We start from the raw sequence: 21,186 nt of genomic DNA, 5'->3' as shown, positions 1-21,186 counted from the left end.
TGGGAAGAGAGGAGCCAGGAGGGAAACTGTAATACTCATCTTCATGGAGCTAATATGTTGCAGAGATTGGATGAGGAACTTGGGGAAGAGATTGGAACTGGGAGACAGTGGGAGCGGAGGGAAGAGACAGATTGAATAAGAAGTTAGGAGTGGGCAAACTGCTACTCACTTGGCCATGGGAGTGGAGACTGGGACTAGGCAGGCCAGGACAATGGGACTGGGATAAGGAGCTAAGAATGGGGAAAGGGACAGGTGGTCAAGCACAGGGCAGAAAGGGTCAAGGTTGGAGGGAACAGGCAGAAGGATTCTATGACCACATAAGAGCATGCCCCTCTCCAAAATCTGAAATGAAATCCAAGATTCCTGAGTCTCACTATTCCTCTGATGGCAGAAAATATTTGCAAAACCCACTGGCAAACTCTCTCATTCCCTTCTAGTGCTTGCCTATGTAGAGGCTGACAAGCTATTATTGCTATCAGTTAATCCATTAGTTCAGGTGGCAGAAGTCTGTGTGGTGGATATAAAGGTTCCAGTCCTGCTGATGACCCATATAGGTGTCAGTATGATGCAATTAATGGAATTTCTGGGGCAGGTTTCAGTTTTCTTTTTTTAAAAGCTAGGAAATTACACACAGAAAGTATGATAAAAGAACATTAAGTTTGCAAATTCAAGCACTCAAAAGCTAGCAAATGCCTGAATTAAGGTTGCCTGTGCAACCTGAATTTGGCCCCCTTGTGCATTCTGATAGTGTTTTTAATTATATGATCACATACTATTTTTTTACAGAGGACCCTTGCCTCTTTCTGTGCACAGGGGTGAAGCTGCTTCAGCGATGAATCAGGGTTGTGTAGTTAAAGGGGCTGTTGTCTGTAGGACCCTTGCCTCATTTGTTGCACAAGTTGAAAAGTGTGAGACGGAATTGCAAGAGAAGAGATGGTTAAGGCAGTTGAATGCCATCCTGGAGAACTGAATGCTGTCTCTGCGTCTGCCACAGAGTTCCTATGTGATGCTGTTTCCAAAAATGGCGGTGGTTTAATCCCCCCCAGAAAATTATCCCAGAAGGCATCCTGCCTAACCAGGTGCATGTAGCTTACTATCTGGGGAGTGCTGTCCCTATTTATGTGAATGTAGGAAGAATGGAAGTGGCATTTTTGCTGAATTTACATTTTGTAAAGACTGTAAATGCATAAAAGAGTAAATCAGTTTCAAATGTGGAATACTTGCAAAATGAGACCTATAGTGGAGTACAGGGCTTCTGACCCAGAACAGTACCTGGTTCCCCATTTGAACCTCTGTCATGTTGTGAAAGAGATTCATTGGGTTTGCACAGGCAAACCATTCCTCGTTAACACTACAAAGGTCATATATGGATTAGAGAAAGATATTAACCCAGAGAAATGCAAGATTATCCTGACAAAGGCCAAAGATCTGATTAAAAACAAAATAGAGCTAGTGGGGGGCCCTGTGGTCAGTGTTCATTCTGGGGAAAAAAGCCATTATAACCCATGGCACCTAAGAAGCTCTCCTCAGAACCACGTGTCCCAAGCTACACAGTCCCTAAGGGAGTTTTAGTTAAATTGGGAGTGAAAGTCCTTTATCACCTTGACCCCAAGCTACATGAAACAAATGTTGAGATGACTGACACTTGCGGAGGACATTCCTTCCCCGTGGACTCCACTTTGCTAGATAGTAAGGACTTCCATGCTGTGGAAGTAACTGTAACCTCTGAGGAGATGAATGTTTCAGATTTTAAATTCAGACAAGACATACATGCCCTGAGTTCAGATAATGCATTCCTATCCCTAAATTTGGCCCTAGCATCCGGTTTACTCACTCACTTCTCCTTCATATTATATTGTTTTGAAAAATTACAAGGTGTGAGGATAGAGTACAAGTTCTTTTTCTCCTCATCTGTCCCTTACAAAATCTTGGTCAAAGAATTACAAGATCTCTGTCATTACTGGTGACAGAAGACCCAGAGACAAATGAGTTAATGCAGAAAGAAAATGTCTGTACTGAACTGGATACAAATGCTAGAGCAAAGTCACTTGATGGAAGCGATAACAGATAAAATGAATTGTTAGCTTAAATTTAAGTGTTAGAATATTTGTTAGTTTGAGGATAAGACATTAGTTATGAATTTAATTTCAAATATGAATGTGATATGCTTAAAGTTCATATTGTGTAATAATGTAAGGAGAAATTCTTAAGCAGCTTCCTCATTTCATCTGTGGAGTGGGGAAGATATATGACATATAAGCATAGAGTAGTATGGACATGAAGAATAAACTTTATTTTATGATATTTTCAGTACGTTTATGCTAATGAATTTAACAAGCAGCTTTTGAAGCATCTTGGCTTTGAGATTTGATAAAGCGATATAATCTTTCACCTAGTTCCTCAGTGTTCACAATAGGGCAACAGTTCTGTAATTTCTTACTTTGCTCATGATGCCCTGTCTGACTTGAGAAAATGTAAGCATGAGACGTGAATGGGTGGGGAACAATTTTTCTAAGCCAAAGGACAAAGAGTCATACATTATGACCAGGAAGGTGCCAGGCCCTAATAGTCAGGAGGCCATTCAGGACTGTTCACCTAAATAAGGGAAGTTTAAATCCATTTTGGTGGATTCTTCATGTCCTGTTATTCACTACAATTGCTTTTGGAAAAACCACACCCGTGGATGTGACAAAGAAACAATACCCTAAGAAGGAGGGCTCCAACGGCAGAACAAAAGTCAGACTGACCTCACTTCAGGACTGGACTTTACAGTTGAGGTGAGAAACCTGTGGTCTCCTGATTTGGTCAGAATATTGCTGGGGAGGTCATTTGGTATGATGCCAGGTTGACTTTTACTCATAAAAACCAGATAAACAAGAAAGTGAGTCTGCTCCTCTCAAGGTCACCATGATGACAAACAGAGGCTGATATCCCTACTTTCCCTTCTAAAGTAGGGACAAAGACATTGCAGACCTGCCAGTTGATCAGAGGATATCACCCACTAATGTGACAGAACCTGAACCAGAAGACATTGCCTAGTTTCCCAAACTGCAGTTCCTGAATGACTCTTAAACTGAAGAGCAGATCCTTTTTCTTTTCTGAGTACCTTTTCCTTTTGTTTCCTTAACAGGACATCTGAATACCTGTAGGGAAGACTTGCCCTAACCTTTTTTAGGTGCCGATGCGTGTGTGTGTGTGTGTATGTCTATTAATAGCATGTGCATATAAACCCCATAGTACAAATTACGAATGGGCATTAATTAACCTGGGTTCAAAGCAGATATTATTATCATAGAACAAGATACCCCAATACATAACAATGCAAACTTTAACCCCTTGTTTGCGCAAAGGAAAGTATAAGCTCCGAAATAAACTGCATGGAGATAGAGAGACAAAGTGGGTGAGGTAATATCTTTTATTGGATCAACTTCTGTTGGTGAAAGAGATAAGCTTTCAAGCTTACACAGAGCTCTTCTTCAGTCCTGGGAAAAGTACTCAGTGTGTCACCACTAAATACAAGGTGGAATAGATTATTAAACATATGGAATTAACATGTTGTAAGAGACCATGCAAGGTGAAGTGGGCAATTAATACCTCTGCAGTCATAGGACAAAGGAGAGTTAGCAGGTTACAGATTGTTGTAATGAGCCATAAATCCATGAATTTAAGCTCCCAGGCTCATCTTTTGAAGGTGTTGTACAGCTTTACTTTGAGGGAGCGGACTAAGAGGTCAGATATGGAGTGATTGTTTTGTGAAAAGTGTTTTACCATTTTTCTGGGTGAGTTCATTTGAGAGCATAGTGATTCTCTTGTTTCATCCATATAGTTGTTATTGGGGCATTTAGTGCATTAGGTACGCCACATGTGATAGGCAAGTGTAGGACCATAAAGACACTGAATATATGGTTCGTTACAACAATGTGTAAACAACTAACCTCCCTTTGTCCTATGACTGCAGAGGAGTTAACAGCCCACTTCACCTTGAATGGTCACTTGCGACATGAGTTAACTCCTTATGCTTAACAATCTCTTCCACCTTGTATTTGGTTACAACACTCTGAGTGCCTTTCCCACACCTGGAGAAGAATTCTGTGTATGCTTAAAAGTTTGTCTCGTTTACCAACAGAAGTTGGTCCAATAAAAGATATTACCTGACTCACCATGACTCTCTAAGGCTTGGTCTACATTGCAGAGTTAGGTTGACATAAGGCATTTTATGTCAACCTAAGTATGTCAGTGTCTACATTGCAGCCTTGCTCAGACCGATGTAAGTGCCCTATTACACCGCCATCACAACTCGACCTCCATGAGAGGTGTAGGACTTATGTTGGTGTAGTTAGGGTGATGCAATGTCTGTGTAGACACTGCATTCCTTACATCAGCTGTGGGCTGTCATTCTTGTCAATGTCATGGCTAACACAGGTCAATTTAAGATTGTAGTGTAGACATGCCCTAATACCCTGGGACCAACATGTGTACTACAACAACAACAACAACAACACCTCTCGCAAACAAACAAAAACATACAGAGATAGAAAAACTGTCAATCATTCAATCACTGGTGTTGTTAATTTTGTGATTTAACTACTGATTGTGCTCATGTAATGACGACCAATTGTTGGTCTTAAATTATTATAATTTTAATTAACTAATTCTAATTTGTATTGTTAATGCCTTGATTGGACTAACTTGATTTACACTGTAATCAATATAATTTTCATATTCTTTAGTACTTTAGATAAGAATAAGAAATTAGTTACCCTTATAATTTTTTCTGCTCTTAAATAAAAGTTACAAAAAACCACTCCAGATTGGTTCTCTCTGATCAAATGGTGATGAGGTAAAAACAACCTTAATTAAAGGGATTTTAATTCAATAATAATAGAGCATTTGACTCAAGTCTTGAAAACCCTACTACTATTATTACATGACTCCAAACAAACTTTTCACAAAAACCAAATTGTATCACTCATGGCTTGCCTACACTTGAAACGCTACAAGCGAGAGCGCTGTAGCGCTTCAATGTAGATGCTACCTATGTCGATGGGAGGGGTTCTCCTATCAGCATAGGTAATCCACCTCTCTGATAGGGAGTAGCTAGGCTGACAGAAAAATTCTCCCATCAACCTACTGCTGTCTACCCCCATGTTTAGGCTGGCTTAACTGCGCTGCTCAGGGTTGTGGATTTTTCACACCTCTGAGTGACATAGCTGGATTAACCTAACTTTTTAGTGTATACCAGGCCTAATTGTGTGAATTCCAGAAATTCTGAGCACTTATAACTGCAACTGAAGTCAGTGGGACCTGTGCTTTAAACATGTACGTGGAATTATATAGCACTTTACTCTGAATAATCCAGTCCTATGCGTCTCATATTGGGCACCCAAAATTAATGGAAATCTATTACCTTAATTTCTGTGTGCATCACTTCCTCATCTGTAAAATGGGAATGATATATCATCTCATCTCACAAGGATGTTGTGAAGATAACGTTTGTGAAGCACTCAGATACTGTAAAGATGAGCGCCACAGAAAAGCCCATGAGAAAATTAGTAATGATTTCTCAGAGCATGTTTGAATAGTATGCAGTAAATAGGCCATGAAGACATACATGGAACAATGAGGAGAAAAAAAATATTCAATAGCTATTCATTAAGAGAACACCATCTATTCTGGGCACTGAATTAGGAGGTATCCTGTGGAAAAAATAGTATGTAGTCATGTAATTAAAGACTGTATTATGATGCATATGCAGAAGTAAGGCATATGAATAAATAACTTTACTTCTAGCAATTCGCAAATTTTCAGTGCTTGACTTTGCAACCTTAATAATGTACTTTTAATGAAGTTTTTTGTGTATAATATATCTGTACTGTGTGTGTGTATATATATATAATATACAAATTTAAAAGCCCCTTCTTCAGGTCAGAGACAAAATGACTATTGTTCTTTATTATTTGTATTACAGTAGTACCTACAGGCCCAGTCATTAATCGGGTACTCATTATTTTAGGCACTTACAAATACATAATAAAGAGATGTTGCTGGCCCCTAAGAGCTTAAATGGTGATTATAGAGATTAAAGGAAGTTTTCAGCCCTGCTGAACTTCTTTTACTCTTCATATCTCAAAATAATGTCTTAATATTTTTAAGGTGCAGTGTACTAGCACTGATTTCAACAGGATAGCATAAGAAAATATCACTGCTGGCTTGCTTTGCTTGATTGTGTTCAGTTTTTGATGCACAATCAGGCTACCACTACTGGGTTATTTATTAGGCCAAATTCATCCCTCATGTGTCTCCATTGATTTCACTGGAGCCAATGCAAGGGATGCATTTACCCCACATTGAATATCAGATGGTAGGGTTGGAGCTTTACATAATTAATATGTATATGAAAATCTGATTCTTTTAAACAAATTAAAATATTATATTTTGGAGTATCTCTAATTTTATTATCTTAAAATCTCACAGATTTTCCACTGTTCTAAACCTTAGCTATTCTTTCTAGTGGGAATAACCACCTTAAATTAAATAAAACAACCCCAAATTAATACATAAAATTGAATACCCCCCCTAAAATTAATGTCCACAAAGAGGCAATGATTCCTGTATACATACATTCTATTGCCACCAGTGGGGGTTGCCAAACTCACAGATTGAGGGCACTGTATGGCAATGTACAGTCTTCAGCTCAGACATCTTCTTAATCAGGCAACATTAACCAGTTCTGGACCAAATTCAATGGCATCTGATGTGTGTAACATAAGACTAGAATTTACACACGGAGTGTTAGTACAACAATTAAAAGAATATTTTGTATGTACTGGTTTTTAAGTCTATTGTTAAAATATCTATGGACTAAACTATACAAAAATTTGTAGTGGGAAAATGGATAAAGCAATTAGAGGTATAGTGTTGTGGTGGATGAATATAGGAACTCCTTAGTATACTTCCCAGCTCAGCCACTGACTTGCTCTGTGGACATGGGAAAGTGACTTGAAACTCACTAGGCTATACTGACTGGAGGGGAGAAGGCTGGAGAATGTATATCCCATCCAACTGGTCTCCATAAACTCTTCAATGGCCCCTTTCTGCCTCATAGGGGTCCTAGAGACAATTTTCAAAAACTACCTCATGTTAAAAATGCCCTTCTTCTCCATGGCTTCATTCTGTCCTTCCCTGCTTGTGGCCGAGTGCGAGACAATTACAGGCAAAAACAACCATTGAGAAGATACCATCTAATATCTAAAGGAGGGGCTTTCCTTATGGCTGTCCAGCCCCTGTAGCCCTGAACTTGTTTATAGGCCAAGTTTTGAGGCACTCCATGTGTGACATTAAAAGAGCTAATTTGCATATTTCAAAACAATTTGTACATAACCATACACTTAACCTAAGGTCCACCCAACCTCCAGATGCCACCTCCAAATGCTGGGCTGCTAGCCCTTTGCTCATCCTTTGCAAATGGAACAGGTCTTCATATGCTAGAATAAGAATAATTAATCTCATTGTGCCCCCAAAAGTAACTACTGCTGCAGAAGGGAAAACAATAGTTAGTGTATACGAAAGATACAAGTACAGAAAGAAATCCTGTAATATGTATCTGTGATATTCTAGGAACACCACACACAAACTTAAGCAGTGGAGAGAAGTTGCACCTATTGCCTAAACATGCTATCAGCATTTGACATCCAATGTCTGCTGTGCTTTTGCATCTAATGGCAGTAATGCTGCTAGCGATTCCTCTTTGAGCTAGGGCAGTGGTTCCCAAACTTGTTCCGCCACTTGTGCTGGGAAAGCCCCTGGCAGGCCGGGCCAGTTTGTTTACTGGCTGCATTCGCAGGTTTGGCCGATCGCGGCTCCCAGTGGCTGTGGTTCGCTGCACCAGGCCAACGGGAGCTGCTGGAAGTGGCAGCCAGTACGTCGCTCAGCCTGCGCTGCTTCCAGCAGCTCCCATTGGCCTGGAGCGGCGAACCGCGGCCACTGGGAGCCGCAATCGGCTGAACCTGTGGATGCGGCAGGTAAACAAACCGGCCTGGCCTGCCAGGGGCTTTCCCTGCGTAAGCGGCGGAACAAGTTTGGGAACCACTGGGCTAGGGTATCAAGCTGGCCGAGTAGGAAGGAGAGTCAGAGCAGAACTGCTTGCCCAGGGTGCAATCCTGAGCTCTGAAAGAAACTCTGCAGTAAGCAAACTCATGCAGAAACACTTCTCCCACACACCTGCTATGACTCAAACAATTCTTCTGTGTGTTATTCAGAGCTGCTGCATTTTTGGGGGGAGAATACTACAACCATTACTGGAATATACTATCCACAGTGAAAAAAAAAACAGTTCAAAGCAGGTTTCCACTTAAACACTAAGATAATCTGTAAATTATGGTGTGAATGACCAAAATACACAGCTTTTACATTTTATGCATTTGTCATTTATTTACTTGAGTAACCCAAAAGTTAATGTGTGTTATATGTCTTCCCCCACTCCCACCCTGGATGTCCAATCCACAGTAATGTGAGTGTTTCGGGAAGTGAGTGCTGACACAGATTCCTTTATGAATGTTCCCTCTAGCTGACGGATTATGTTGTCACTACTAAATACAGAGGATTGCTCTTAGTGTGCTTCCTTGTAAAGTTGGGGGGGGGTTAAAAAAAACCAGGGATACAATGTTACAAAGAATTTACCGACACACACCCCAGTCTCTCATACTCTTCAGGTGGGTTCACATAGTCAGAAGCAGCTCCATCAGCACAGTTCTTCCCTCTGATTTTCAGGCAGGGGCAGTTCCCTTTCTCCCTGGCTCTGGCAAGTCGTACACTGAGGTACATCAAAACAGTATAAAAAAAAACCCCAAGAAATGAACAAACAAAAACTATGTTTTAGTGGCAGTTAAGGTTGCAGCAGGAGGCACTCCATTAACTGAAAATCTTAAAATTATGGACACAGGAAGTTAAGGGGGAAGCCGTCCTTTTGCATTCCTCTCCACCTTCACTAGAACACCGCCGATAACACTCTCCAATGCTTCATAAGGCTTTCACTTCCATCTCAATACATACTCTAATTTCATCAGACTTGCAGTCTGACACGAAACTAAGATTTTGCATTCAAGTATAGGAAAAAGCAAGGGAATCTGGCAAGCAAAGGAGACAAAAAACAAAAAGGTGCATGCCTTGTTGCAGTAAAATGGTGAATTCTGCAGCAAAAATGCCAAATTCTGCACCTGCAAAATCTTGAATGAAATGGATGGGAAAATTCATTTATCAGAGCTTTGTTGCAGGCTCTCTTAAGACTCAGGCACATGTCACTGCATTGTTAACATTTGCTTCACATTTTCAAGGTTCTGTCCTCAACCATAACAGCTACTTTTTATCTAAAGACACTGAGTTTCTGGAGCACAATTCTGCAACAAAAGGTGAACTTGCAGGTACAGAATACACTGTGCCTTGGATATACTTTATTGTCACTGTGGTTTTCACTACTCTGTGGGCCAAATCAACCCATACGCAATAAACCCACACTAAATACTGCAAACTTTACAAGGCTCTGTAGTAGGAAGACAGCCTGAACCTTAAGCTCTTGTATTAGAGGCCTGGTATGAGGCATGACCTGCTCACAGAATCTGGCAAGAACAGGGCTAATATTGCAAAAATACACATTCCTAGGAAGTGCTAGTCACAGAGTATTCATGCAAACACATTCCAATATCAAGTGGTACCAGAACATCCCGATATCAAGGATGGAACAAAAACATTCCCCAAGGATAACAGGAACACACCGATCCCTCCTAAAAGATAAGGTCACGATGAAAGTACGTAATGGAGATGTTTTGATCGAAACAACATGTACAAGGTGATGAGTGATAACTAGCCACGTCTGGGAGCAGTAACTATAGTAAGTATGTCAGAAGGGCAGTATTAACTTGTTTGTATCGGGTATAAAGATGTATCTCAGAGGGAGTATCTTTGTCTAGCCTAGGGAGGAACAGAAAGTCTCGCCGTTCACTAAGCTGGTCCATTGTTACGGGCATACATGTATTAGTGGACTGGTAGAGTCTGCAAAATACTAGTACCATGCTTCGTCAACAATAAACTTAGCCGGGAGTCTTCATCCCTTAACGGACCTTGTGGTCATTGAGCAGTTTGCTCGAGGTCTGCCATGCCAGCTGTCTGCGCAGGGCGGGGGCGGCACACAGAGCAAACACACACGCAGCCAAACATCTATCAACATCTAACCACAGGCTCCCCGTCAGAATTTCCCTGGCATTATTCCATCAAAACTAATGAATCCACTCTGAAATCTGCACATATCTGGGAGATTCACATACTGTGAATGACTCTGCACTGGTTCTCTGTCCTTTACAGCCCTCTCCCAGCCCCATGGCAGTCTGGTGAGACCCATGCTGCCAAGGATTTCCTTTCCAGATGGGCTCCTGAAATAACACTGGGTTGAGAATGAGAAAAGCATCTAAGTTAATGCTGCCTCACACAGCAATATTTTAAGCAAGGAATCCCCAGGGGTTGGGGGGACTATGATGTCTCTGCTAGAGCTGTCACTCCAGGTCCTCCCACCAGTCTCCCCTTCCCCCTACATCCTTAATCACCTCATGGAATTTCTGTGATAAAAAGAAAGTAAATACTGCTCTTGGCAACAGCAAACAAGACTAACGGAAAGCTACTATGTTCTGTGTCTAATAACACCACACTGTGCCTTGAGCCCTAATACTGCAAGAAAAAGTCTGTCTAGTCTGTCCTGAACACCAAAAAGTTTGCAGTATCCTTTGAAAACTGAATGACAAACTAAAAAAGGCATAACATACCTGACGTACAAAACTATTAGAGGTAGTGTCAGAAGATGTACTCCCATCTGATCCTTTAAATCGGTTTTTTCTTCTAGCGCCTTTTCCGTAAGACTATAAAAAAATAAAACAGGAATACCGTTAATTTCCCTTACACAGAAACTTCCAGTACAAACATTACTGATGTAACATGACATGTTTGACTGTTCGGGGCTCAACTGGGCAAGCTTCGTCAAGTTGGTGAGCAATTATGTAAGTAATTGATGGGACACGTGCATAAGTAAGTGCTGACCAACATGAATACGGTTTGCACAATCAAGCCCTGAAAGGTTCTCTCTCTCTTGAAGCAATTTTATAAACTAGTACAATGTAATATTATGTTCAAAAGTCAGAATGAAGTATGGTTTTATTTTATTTTATAGTTACTGTAAATGTACTTCCTAATAAGAGAGTTGCTGGAGAAGTCTACAGTATGTCCCAATTATGAGCCAAACCAACTGGGAGAAAGAAACAGAAAAATGTGAATGATAATTGGGAACTGTTTGAGAACAGTTTAGTAGATGCTACAAAATCCACAATCATACAAACGGAAAAAGAAGGTTATACTGGTCAATAAACCAGCCTGACTTAGAGGGGAAGTGAAAGCATCCATAATAAATAAATAATAAATATAACTAATGGAAAAAATGGGAAGTTGATAATAATGAACATAAATTAAAAGCTAGGAATTGTAGAAAATTGATAATGGAAGCAAAAGAACGCCAGGTAAAATCTATAGTCAGCAGAGTTAAAGATAATAAAAATGAGCTTTTTTAAATATATCAGGAACAAAAGGAGTCCTAACAATGGTATTGATTCATTACTAGTTGGACATGATAGAATTGTCAATAATAATGCACAAAAGGAAGACATATTCACTTAATATTTCTGTTCAGTAGCCACCCCCTCTTGGTCACTGTACACAACGCCACTATCCTGCCTGTCACTCAAGCCCATAACCTGTGCATCATCGTTGACTTGGACCTCTCTCTAGGTCCTCACATCTAGGCTATGTCTAAATCTTTCTAAGTAACACCACTAATATACAGCCTTTTCTATCCATCCACATAGCTAAACTCTTCTCCAGGTTCTCATTATCTCACATCTTGATTACTACAACATCCTTTTCTCTGGCCTTGACAAATGCAATCTTGCCTTGTTCAGATCAATTTAGAGTACAGCTGTAAAGATTATTCTTCTAGCCCAGCACTTTGACCATTTCACCCCCCTCTTTGAATCCCTCCACTGGCTCCCTCTTCTCTATCACATCAAACTTATGATGCTTGTACTCTCTTTCAAGGCCCTTCGCAGTCAATCCTCATCCAATCTATCATCTTTCATTCACTATCAAGATGTCAACTCCTGCCTCCAATCAGCCAATAATGCCAGCCTCCATCACCCACTTGTTAAATTTTCAAACGAGCACCTCAGTTCTTTCTCCCATGCTACCCCTCACATCTGAGAGTTCCCCATAAACATTAAAAAACTACCTCATTATCCTCCTTAAAACTCTCCTTTGCCATGATGCCTACAAAAATATGACAACAGCCTCTGGTGTGCTGATACCACTGCCTACCATGCTGACCAATATTGTCTCATTGTTTCCTTTTACTTCCCCATATATTTATCTGTATCTGTCTTTGTCTCTTGTCTGATACTGTAAACTCTGCACAGAGTAAAAAACAAAACAAAATAAAAGGAGGAAAGATTTGGGCATCTGAGGAAACTGGAGGATGATATACTTCAAAAACAGATTCCAACGAGAAACTTCAGAACTGGAATTAATTTGCAAACTGGACACCATCAAATTAGCCCTGAATAAAGACTGTGAGTGGATGGGTCACTACAAGGACTAAAAACTAATTTCCCCATGCTAATTTTCCCCCTACTGTTACTCACACCTTCTTGTCAACTGTTTGAAATGGGCCACACTGATTACCACTACAAAAGTGATTTTTCTTCCTGTTGATAAAAGCCCATTTTAATTTAATTGTCTCGTTAGAATTAGTAAGTTCCCAATCTTTTTATGTATTATGTATATATATCTTCCTACTCTATTATCCATTCCATGCATCTGATGAAATGGGTCTTAGCCCACAAAAGCTTATGCCCAAATAAATTTGTTAGTCTCTAAGGTGCCACAAGTACTCTTTGTTGTTTCTGGAGGTTGATAGGTATCCTCATCATGCTAAAGAGGTGGTGGGCCACATAATCCCCTTAAATTTACTCTTGCTACTAATAATGTATAAGTTTGTAACTGCATGGCAGCACTTCTTAACAAAGAATCGGATTTCCTAATACTCTCTGCAACATTGCCCCCCAAATATTCAAAAATCACGAGTCAGTCATGAGATTATTTTTAAAATTCTCATGATTTTAAAGTCAATATATTTTGGGTTCCTTTTAATTGCCCTCTGGTGTTTGAGCCCTTAGGGTTCAAATTTTCAAGCTTTTCTCCAAACTTTGAGGGCTAGCAATTTGCTTTTTTGTTTTTGTTTTTAAATGAGAGCTGAGATTCTCACATAATCACATGACTCCAGGAGCTGTGGATTTAAGAAAAACACAAAATATCATAATAAAATTTTGAGGTTTGGGAACAGTGATTCTGTCCTTTTATTATATTTTGCCTCTTCATGTGCATTTCCTCACAGCTGTGTTGTGCAAGATCAAGCTCTTTATTTGCATGAACAATTGTTTCTGGAGTTACAATTTTGGAAGAATAGTAAATTGATTTTTCACAATGTACATAATACTAGACTGGAAATTTCAGTATTAAAATTAGGTATCTTATCTACATTTTGTTTATATTCCAGGAAGAAGTATATAACAGTTGGTTATAACTGAACAATTACAAATAACAGGCTGAATTGTGACACATAGCTATTGGCCTAAGTGGCAAGGTGGGCAGCCTATCTTGGACCCAATGCACCAAGGTACTGCATATGTTTTACCATACTTCTGAATGTTCCAGCATGCTCCCACCAGGGCAGCCTGCTCCATAGGCTGGTACACAGTAGTATTTATGTAGGGAACAGTCCCTGTAATATGGGCTTGTATGCTATATGTGCAAAGGCAATGCTCCTCAATACTACCCAAGAATATCTGCATGTGGTCAGCAACAATCTGGCACAAAGTAATTGCATTCATTTCGCAATTAGTAAGACTCCAATCCTGCAAACACTTAATTATGGGTATAACTTCAATCATGGGAGCAGTCTCATTGACTCAATGGGACTGCTGATACAAGTAAAGTTATGCATGCCCTTAAGTGTTTATATAGAATGGGGACCTTAGCTTGCTTTATTACTTAGTTACTTAGGTGTGTAAAGTTCTTTGAAAATGGGCTCCGTTGCTATAGACAAAGAAACACAACACACACATGTTTAAATTCTGTTGCTTCCTAAAATACCAGTCAGGTTGTGTAAGACTTTTTTTTTAACTACAAGTATTTTTTGTAAAAAAATTTCATCTACCATACTCTTTAAGAAGAAAAGTGATGAAGACATGTTTTTCATTCTCACTTTTACCTAAAAATAAGTCACTCACCATTTATTTAAATCCATCTTATCTAATAAACCATGAAAATCATACTAATCGTCTTACACATGCATACTGGTTCCCTGAAAATTAATACTGTTTCATATATATGAACAATTATTTCTAAGTTATTAGGAGCTGAAGAGTGTTCATTTTTCCACAATGAAACCCTATGATTTTAACAAGATCCCTGCTGTGTCCAATGCACAGCAAGCCTGCATCCACAATACTTAATTCTCCAAAGTACATGACATAAACAGAATACATGGTTGATCACCAAAGGAAAAATACTGCACTAAATTGCATCTGGAAAAGTGGATCTAATGGCATCAAATTACTCAATCCACAACCAGAAAACCAGTCAGTGTGGACTGAAAATAAGGTGTAAATTTTTAACAGTGACAGTAATTAACCACTGGAATAATTTACCAAGAGTTGTGCTGGATTCTCCCTCACTATTTTTAAATCAAAATTGGATGTCTTTCTAAAATATATGTTCAGGTAATTATTTTGGGGAAAGTTCTATGGCCTGTGTTATATAGGAGGTGAGACTAGATGATCACTATGGTCCCTTCTGGCCTTTGAATCTATGGTAAATCGTAAATGCATATCTATGAACAATCAGCTACCATTCATTTGTATTTTACACCAAGGCAAAAAAGAGCAGCATGTGTAATGCTCTCAGTAGTAGCTGATCCCCAGCCTATAATGGAGAATACAGTGCTAGTCATTAAGACTTATATTAAAGAGTTAGAGGCAGAGCTCAAATTTTAAAAACAGACATGTTTGCCTCATTCAAAGACTCAAAGAAGGATTCAACAAGCAGAGTCACTAACGTTACTCCTAGGGGAATTCTGCATTATTGCATGTGTGCAGAATTCATGTTCCCCGCAGATTTCTGATGGGGAAACAAAGGGAAGCCGCACACAGAACACACCAAGTGATCTTTCCTCCCCCTGCAGCAAGATTCGAGACGAAGAGACTTAAATGTGCACATGCACTAGATAACAGAACCTAAGGAAAATTCAGGACATGCTGACCGAATACTACCACTCAGTTCAAGAACAATCCATTGCCACTGTAATCATCCCCACCAAATGGGGTTGTTCAGTGCTGCAGTATATCAAACCCTCTCTGATATTCAGTAGCATGTTAGCCATACCACGATTCAGAGGCAAGTACTGCAAGCACTTCAGTCAGTACGCAATATAGGTCTAGCACCTGGTGAGTTCCAGTAAGCACTCAGACACGCAGCTCAGACAAAAGCAATTGTTTAGTAAGGCAGGCAGAAAAGAAGGTCACAAATATCCCACATACAACAGCTTAAACTACAACAAAAGATAAACATCACAATTCCTCCTTAGTCCATAGGGGGGATTATGAAAGAGGATTAAGCCAACTCAGGCACAGTACCTGGAATGCCCCTAATAGGTGCAATAGGGTGTCAGTCAGTAGTTCCCAACATGCTAGAGTTCAATACCATAAAGATATCTCTTTGGGGGCTCCTCCATGCAGGTGTCCAGTTGCTGTGCAAACTGCTTTCCCTGAAGCAATGGTTAGGCTGAAAGCCTCACCCCACAGTCTCCTGTCCTTTTTACAAGTCGCTTGGAGGGATGCTGCTTCAGTGCCCCTGTTAGACCCCTTCAAGCCCCCCTTTATTCAGAAACCTGGATGCAGGGTCAAGCCTTTGCTCCTTCCCCACCGGCCTTGTGACAGCCTGCAATATGCTGTTGCCACTACTGCTGCTAACAACAGCCTCTCCCTTCTGGGGCGCTCTGCTTCTCATCAGTCTCCCAGATCCCAGGCTACCTCTGCTCTGCTGCTGCATCTCAAGAGGGCCAGTTCCCTTTCCACAACAGACACTTTAAAAGAGTTTCCGCCACCCTCATCCTCTTAGCCAGGAGAGGGAACTGGGCCTGCTCTCCTCACTCAGACCAACCATCTCCCTAACTGCAAGGGAATCTTCTCCCTCCTGCTGACCTACTACATGCCAGAGGTGACAATGGAACATAGTGAGTCTGCTGCTCATCAGATTCATCCCACCATAGATTCAGACCCCTCTGCCTTCAGTCTGAGTGAAAGGAGTGTGTAACAGAGGCACTAGGTCTTAGGGCACATGTGCTCATCCCAGCAAGCCTCTTACGGACCTTGGGCCCTTTAAGACTGGGAGCTGTTGTTGGAGGTCTGAGCCTGCCTGCTCCCACTCATGTGCCCAATAGGAATTTTCATATAAGGCTTCCTGACTCAAACAGGAGAGCAGAAATGAGAGACCAAGCTCTGGGAAAGCCCGGAGCGAGGGGGGGGGAGAGTGCAGCGGAGAGGGGTGTGTCTCTGCACCTGTCAGATAGAAGGCCTGAGGGAGAGACACCAGCAGAGAGCAGGAAAACTATGGTGAAGCCTTAGCTAAGGAGGACTGTGGAGTCCTGAAGACAAGGTCTAAGACAAGACCCAAAGGGGCAGTGAGACTACCATTCAAAATGAAACCAGGAATATGACCTCTAGAAGGCAGTGAGCAGGCATTAAAGGAAAGTAGGGATTGAAATCACCAGAGAGCTTCAGATGGACCCAACAGTAGGGAAAATCTAAACAACAAGGGCAACAATTGATGGCATACCATATACAACTGAGAAACAAATGCCTCCAGTAGAGACTGGGCATTCAAAATAAGCCTACTGCTGACAAAGAGCAGGGTGATGCAGGCTGAACCCCTCAAAAGTTTGGGGAGGAATCAAAAGAGAAATAATTCTTGAAATCTGCCCTGTTTTATATTTAAGGCTATTAACATTTTTTTCTACCATGAAAGAATGCAACACTGGAAGGAGGTTACCACCTCCAGCCATCAGAGTGGAAAACACTGCCTCATGCTGGTGACCATGCTGGAAGCCTAAAAAGGGTAATTTGGTCTCACCTTCCCCTAATTCTAATCTATTTTATTCAAGCACTGCCATGTTGGAGCTGGCAGTTGAGGAATACTGACAGATGAGAATAAAACCTTCAATAGCTCCATAATAAGCAGTGATTAAATACAAACAATAATTCTATTAAATTAAGAGTAACAGGATCTCTTTGGCTATTAATTATAAAGTTAGTTTGTGAGTTAATATTAACAAATTAAGGCTTTGCAATAGAAGAATATATTTAAAGAATAGGTGAAATGGGGTATGTATATATGGGGTAAATTGACTCAGCTGTAACTGGTCAGTAGAAGGCAGGTTGAATCTGCTGCTGCTCTTCTGATTCCTCACTAGAGGGTGATATGTCAATGAAGAGGGGAAGATTCCATGGCAGATGGATGATGGGTGGAGACCTGAGAGAAAACAGTGAGGACAGCTGGTGACTGCTCAGGTGACTAAGCTGGGGTTCTGCCCCATGTGTGCCAGTGGATCTATCTTGCTTTAAGAATAACAAGATGCATGTACACATTTGTAGAGAATATTCACAAAGTGGAAAAACAAACAAATTACTCAATACTCATGCCACGACATCAATTTCTCTCCAACAATCGAAACTGAACTACTGCAAGGACCTGAAATCAAATGTGCTTAGCCTCGTGACAACATTACACATTCACACACACTCGGAATTCTTATATTAGAGGATAACCTAAGTATACAAATTAGAAACAAAAGCAAGAACTCCTGAAATGTGGAAGACAGAAGCTCCTTGAAATAGAAAGAAGGGAGCACGTATTGCCACAACAAAGACATCACAATATGGCTAGAAGTTTGAGGCTTTGTAAAAGGATATGAAAGAGATTAAGAAAAAAAGAAAACAAGGAAGAAGGAACTTGTTTTCATTTACAATTTGTCAAGCCACTAGGAAATTAATTGACAGATAACATAGAAGGAGGTAAAGAAAGAGCAAGATGAGAAGGAAATAATTAGGAAGAAACTCACTTCAGATAAGATATTTCCCCTCTCAGCAGGTTATTTCATAATTGCCAATTACAGGATTTAATGAACCTTCCTCTAAAAGTATCCCACTCTGGTCTCTGCTAGAGACAGGATAATGTACTAGATCAGTGGTTATCACCCTATGGGCCACTTGCAGCCCAATCAGCACAGATCTGAGACCCATGTGACATTCTCAGGGCCACACAGGTAGCATTGGATACGGCCCACAATGGTAAATAGTTTGAGAACCACTGCACTAGATGAGACAGTATTCTGATCTGGTATGGCAATAGTGCTAGGGATTTAGTCTCTGGACTTCACACACAAACACAAAAAAAGATCAATTTGGAAGCAGAAGCTGAACTGTGGACTCATTAAAAAATAGGATCAGACAGATCAAGAAATTACCATGGAAGAATGGCAAAGCATTGACACTTGCTCTCTGTCTTTTACTATAAATAACCAGGTGGACCTATCTTCTTTAAAAATTACTTGATTGCTAAACTGATGTGTTCTCATTTATTTGGCTTTTTGTTTGTGAAAAGCTGATGAAATAGGAAGTCAAGGGAAAAAATAAGGGCCTGATTTTCACAGGTACTGAGCACCCCAAGCTCCCACTTATGGAGTTATGGGTGCTCATGACTAAGGCTAAGATTTTGACATGGTTGTTTTTAGTAAAAGTCATGGACAGGTCACTGGCAATAAACAAAAAATCATGGAAGCTGTGACCTGTCTGTGACTTTTCCTGCTGTGGCTCCATGATTTCCCCTGCCACGTATAGAGGTTGTAGCTGCTCTTTCAGTAAAAAAAAAAAAATTAGACTTGTTCAGAAAACCAACATTTTTCCTGTGAGAAATTTCAGACAAAAAAAAATAAGAACATAAGAATGGCCCTACTAGGTCAGACCAAAGGTCCATCTAGCCCAGTATCCTGTCTTCTGACAGTGGCCAGTGCCAGGTGCCCCAGAGGGAATGAACAGAACAGGTAATCTTCAAGTGATCCATTCCTGTCGCCCATTCCCAGCCTCTGGCAAACAGAGGCTAGCAAAACCATCTCTGCCCATTCTGGCTAATAACCATTGACCTATCCTCCATGAATTTATCTAGTTCTTTTTCAAACCCTTTTATAGCCTTGGCCTTCACAACATCTTCTGGCAAGGAGTTCCACAGGTTGACTGTGCATTGTGTGAAAAAAAACTTCCTTTTGTTTGTTTTAAACCTGCTGCCTATTAATTTAATTTGGTGTCCCCTAGTTCTTGTGTTATGAGAAGGAGTAAATAACACTTCCTTATTTACTTTCTCCACACCAGTCATGATTTTCTAGATCTCTATCATATCCCCCTTTAGTCGTCTCTTTTCCAAGCTAAAAATACAAGTCTTATTAATCTCTCCTCATACCCCTAATAATTTTTGTTGCACTTTTCTGGACCTTTTCCAAGTCCAATATATCGTTTTTGAGATGGGGTGACCACATCTGCATGTGGTATTCAAGATCTGGGTGAACCATAGATTTATATAAAGGCAATATGATACTTTCTGTCTTATTTGCTTAATGATTCCCAACATTCTGTTTGCTTTTTTGACTGCCGCAGCACACTGAGTGGATGTTTTCAGAGAACTATCCACAATGACCTCCAAGATCTCTTTCTTGAGTGGTAACAGCTAATTTAGAACCCATAATTTTATATGTATAGTTGGAATTATGTTTTCCAATGTGCATTACTTTACCTTTACCAACATTGAATTTCATCTGCCATTTTGTTGCCCAGTCACCCAGTTTTGAGAGATGCTTTTGTAGCTCTTCGCAATCTGCCTGGGACCTAACTATCTTGAGTAGTTTTGTATCATCTACAAATTTTGCCACCTCACTGTTTACCCCTTTTTCCAGATAATTTATGAACATGTTGAATAGGACTGGGCCCAGTACAGACCCCTGGGAGACACTACTGACTATTTACCTTTCTCCATTCTGAAAACTGACCATTTATTTCTACCCTTTGTTTCCTATCTTTTAACCAATTACGAATCCATGAGAGAACCTTCCCTCTTATCCCATGACTGCTTACTTTGCTTAAGAGCCTTTGGTAAGGGACCTTGTCAAATGCTTTCCCTCAAAGAATTCTAGTAGATTGGTGAGGCATGATTTCCCTTTACAAAAACCATGTTGACTGTTCCCCAGCAAATTATGTTCATCTATGTGTCTGACAATTTTGTTCTTTACTGTAGTTTCAACCAGTTTGCCTGGAACTGAAGTCAGGTTTACTGGCCTGTAATTGCCAAGGTCACCCCTGGAGCCCTTTTTAAAAATTGGTGTCACATTAGCTATCCTCCAGTCATTTGGTACAGAAGCTGATTTAAATGATAGGTTACAGACGACATTTAGTAGTCCTGAAATTTCACATTTGAGTTCCTTCAGAACTCTTGGGTGAATACCATCTGGTCCTGGTAACTTATTACTGTTTGGTTTATCAATCTGTTCCAAAACCTCTAAAGACACATCAATCTGGGAGAGTTCCTCAGATTTGTCCCCTAAAAAGAATGGCTCAAGCTTGGGAATCTCCCTCAAATCCTCAACCGTGAAGACCAATGCAAAGAATTAATTTAGTTTCTCCGCAATGGCCTTATCGTCCTTGAGTGCTCCTTTAGCATCTTGATTGTCCAATGGCCCCATTGGTAGTTTAGCAGCCTTCCTGCTTCTGATGTACTTAAAAAAATGTTTTGCTATTACTTTCTGAGTCTTTGGCTATCTGTTCTTCAAATTCTTTTTTGGACTTCCTAATTATATTTTTACACTTCATTTGCCAGAGTTTATGCTCCTTTCTATTTTCCTCATTAGGATTTAACTTCCACTTTTTAAAGGATGCCATTTTTCCTCTAACTGCTTCTTTTACTTTGTTGTTTAGCCACGGTGGCTCTTTTTTGGTTCTC

General features: G+C 40.3%; 1 protein-coding gene across 3 annotated transcripts in view; it reads right to left on the bottom strand.

Annotated features, from left to right (window-relative positions):
- CACNB2 (calcium voltage-gated channel auxiliary subunit beta 2) overlaps positions 1-21,186 on the bottom strand; it is a 395,376-nt gene that overhangs the window by 369,064 nt on the left and 5,126 nt on the right. For 2 of the 3 annotated variants that reach the window (XM_084619151.1, XM_084619149.1), the window contains exon 2: positions 10,812-10,904. In XM_084619151.1, coding sequence (XP_084475277.1) covers positions 10,812-10,904 — 93 coding nt within the window. The remainder of the gene's footprint in view (positions 1-10,811; positions 10,905-21,186) is intronic. The other variant, XM_084619150.1, reaches the window with a different exon arrangement.

Source organism: Lepidochelys olivacea, assembly GCF_965140295.1.
Source record: "Lepidochelys olivacea isolate rLepOli2 genome assembly, chromosome: 2".
Classification (NCBI taxonomy): Eukaryota; Metazoa; Chordata; order Testudines; family Cheloniidae; genus Lepidochelys; species Lepidochelys olivacea.
The sequence above is the reverse complement of the archived record's forward strand: the minus strand, read 5'-3'. Positions and strand labels throughout refer to the sequence as shown.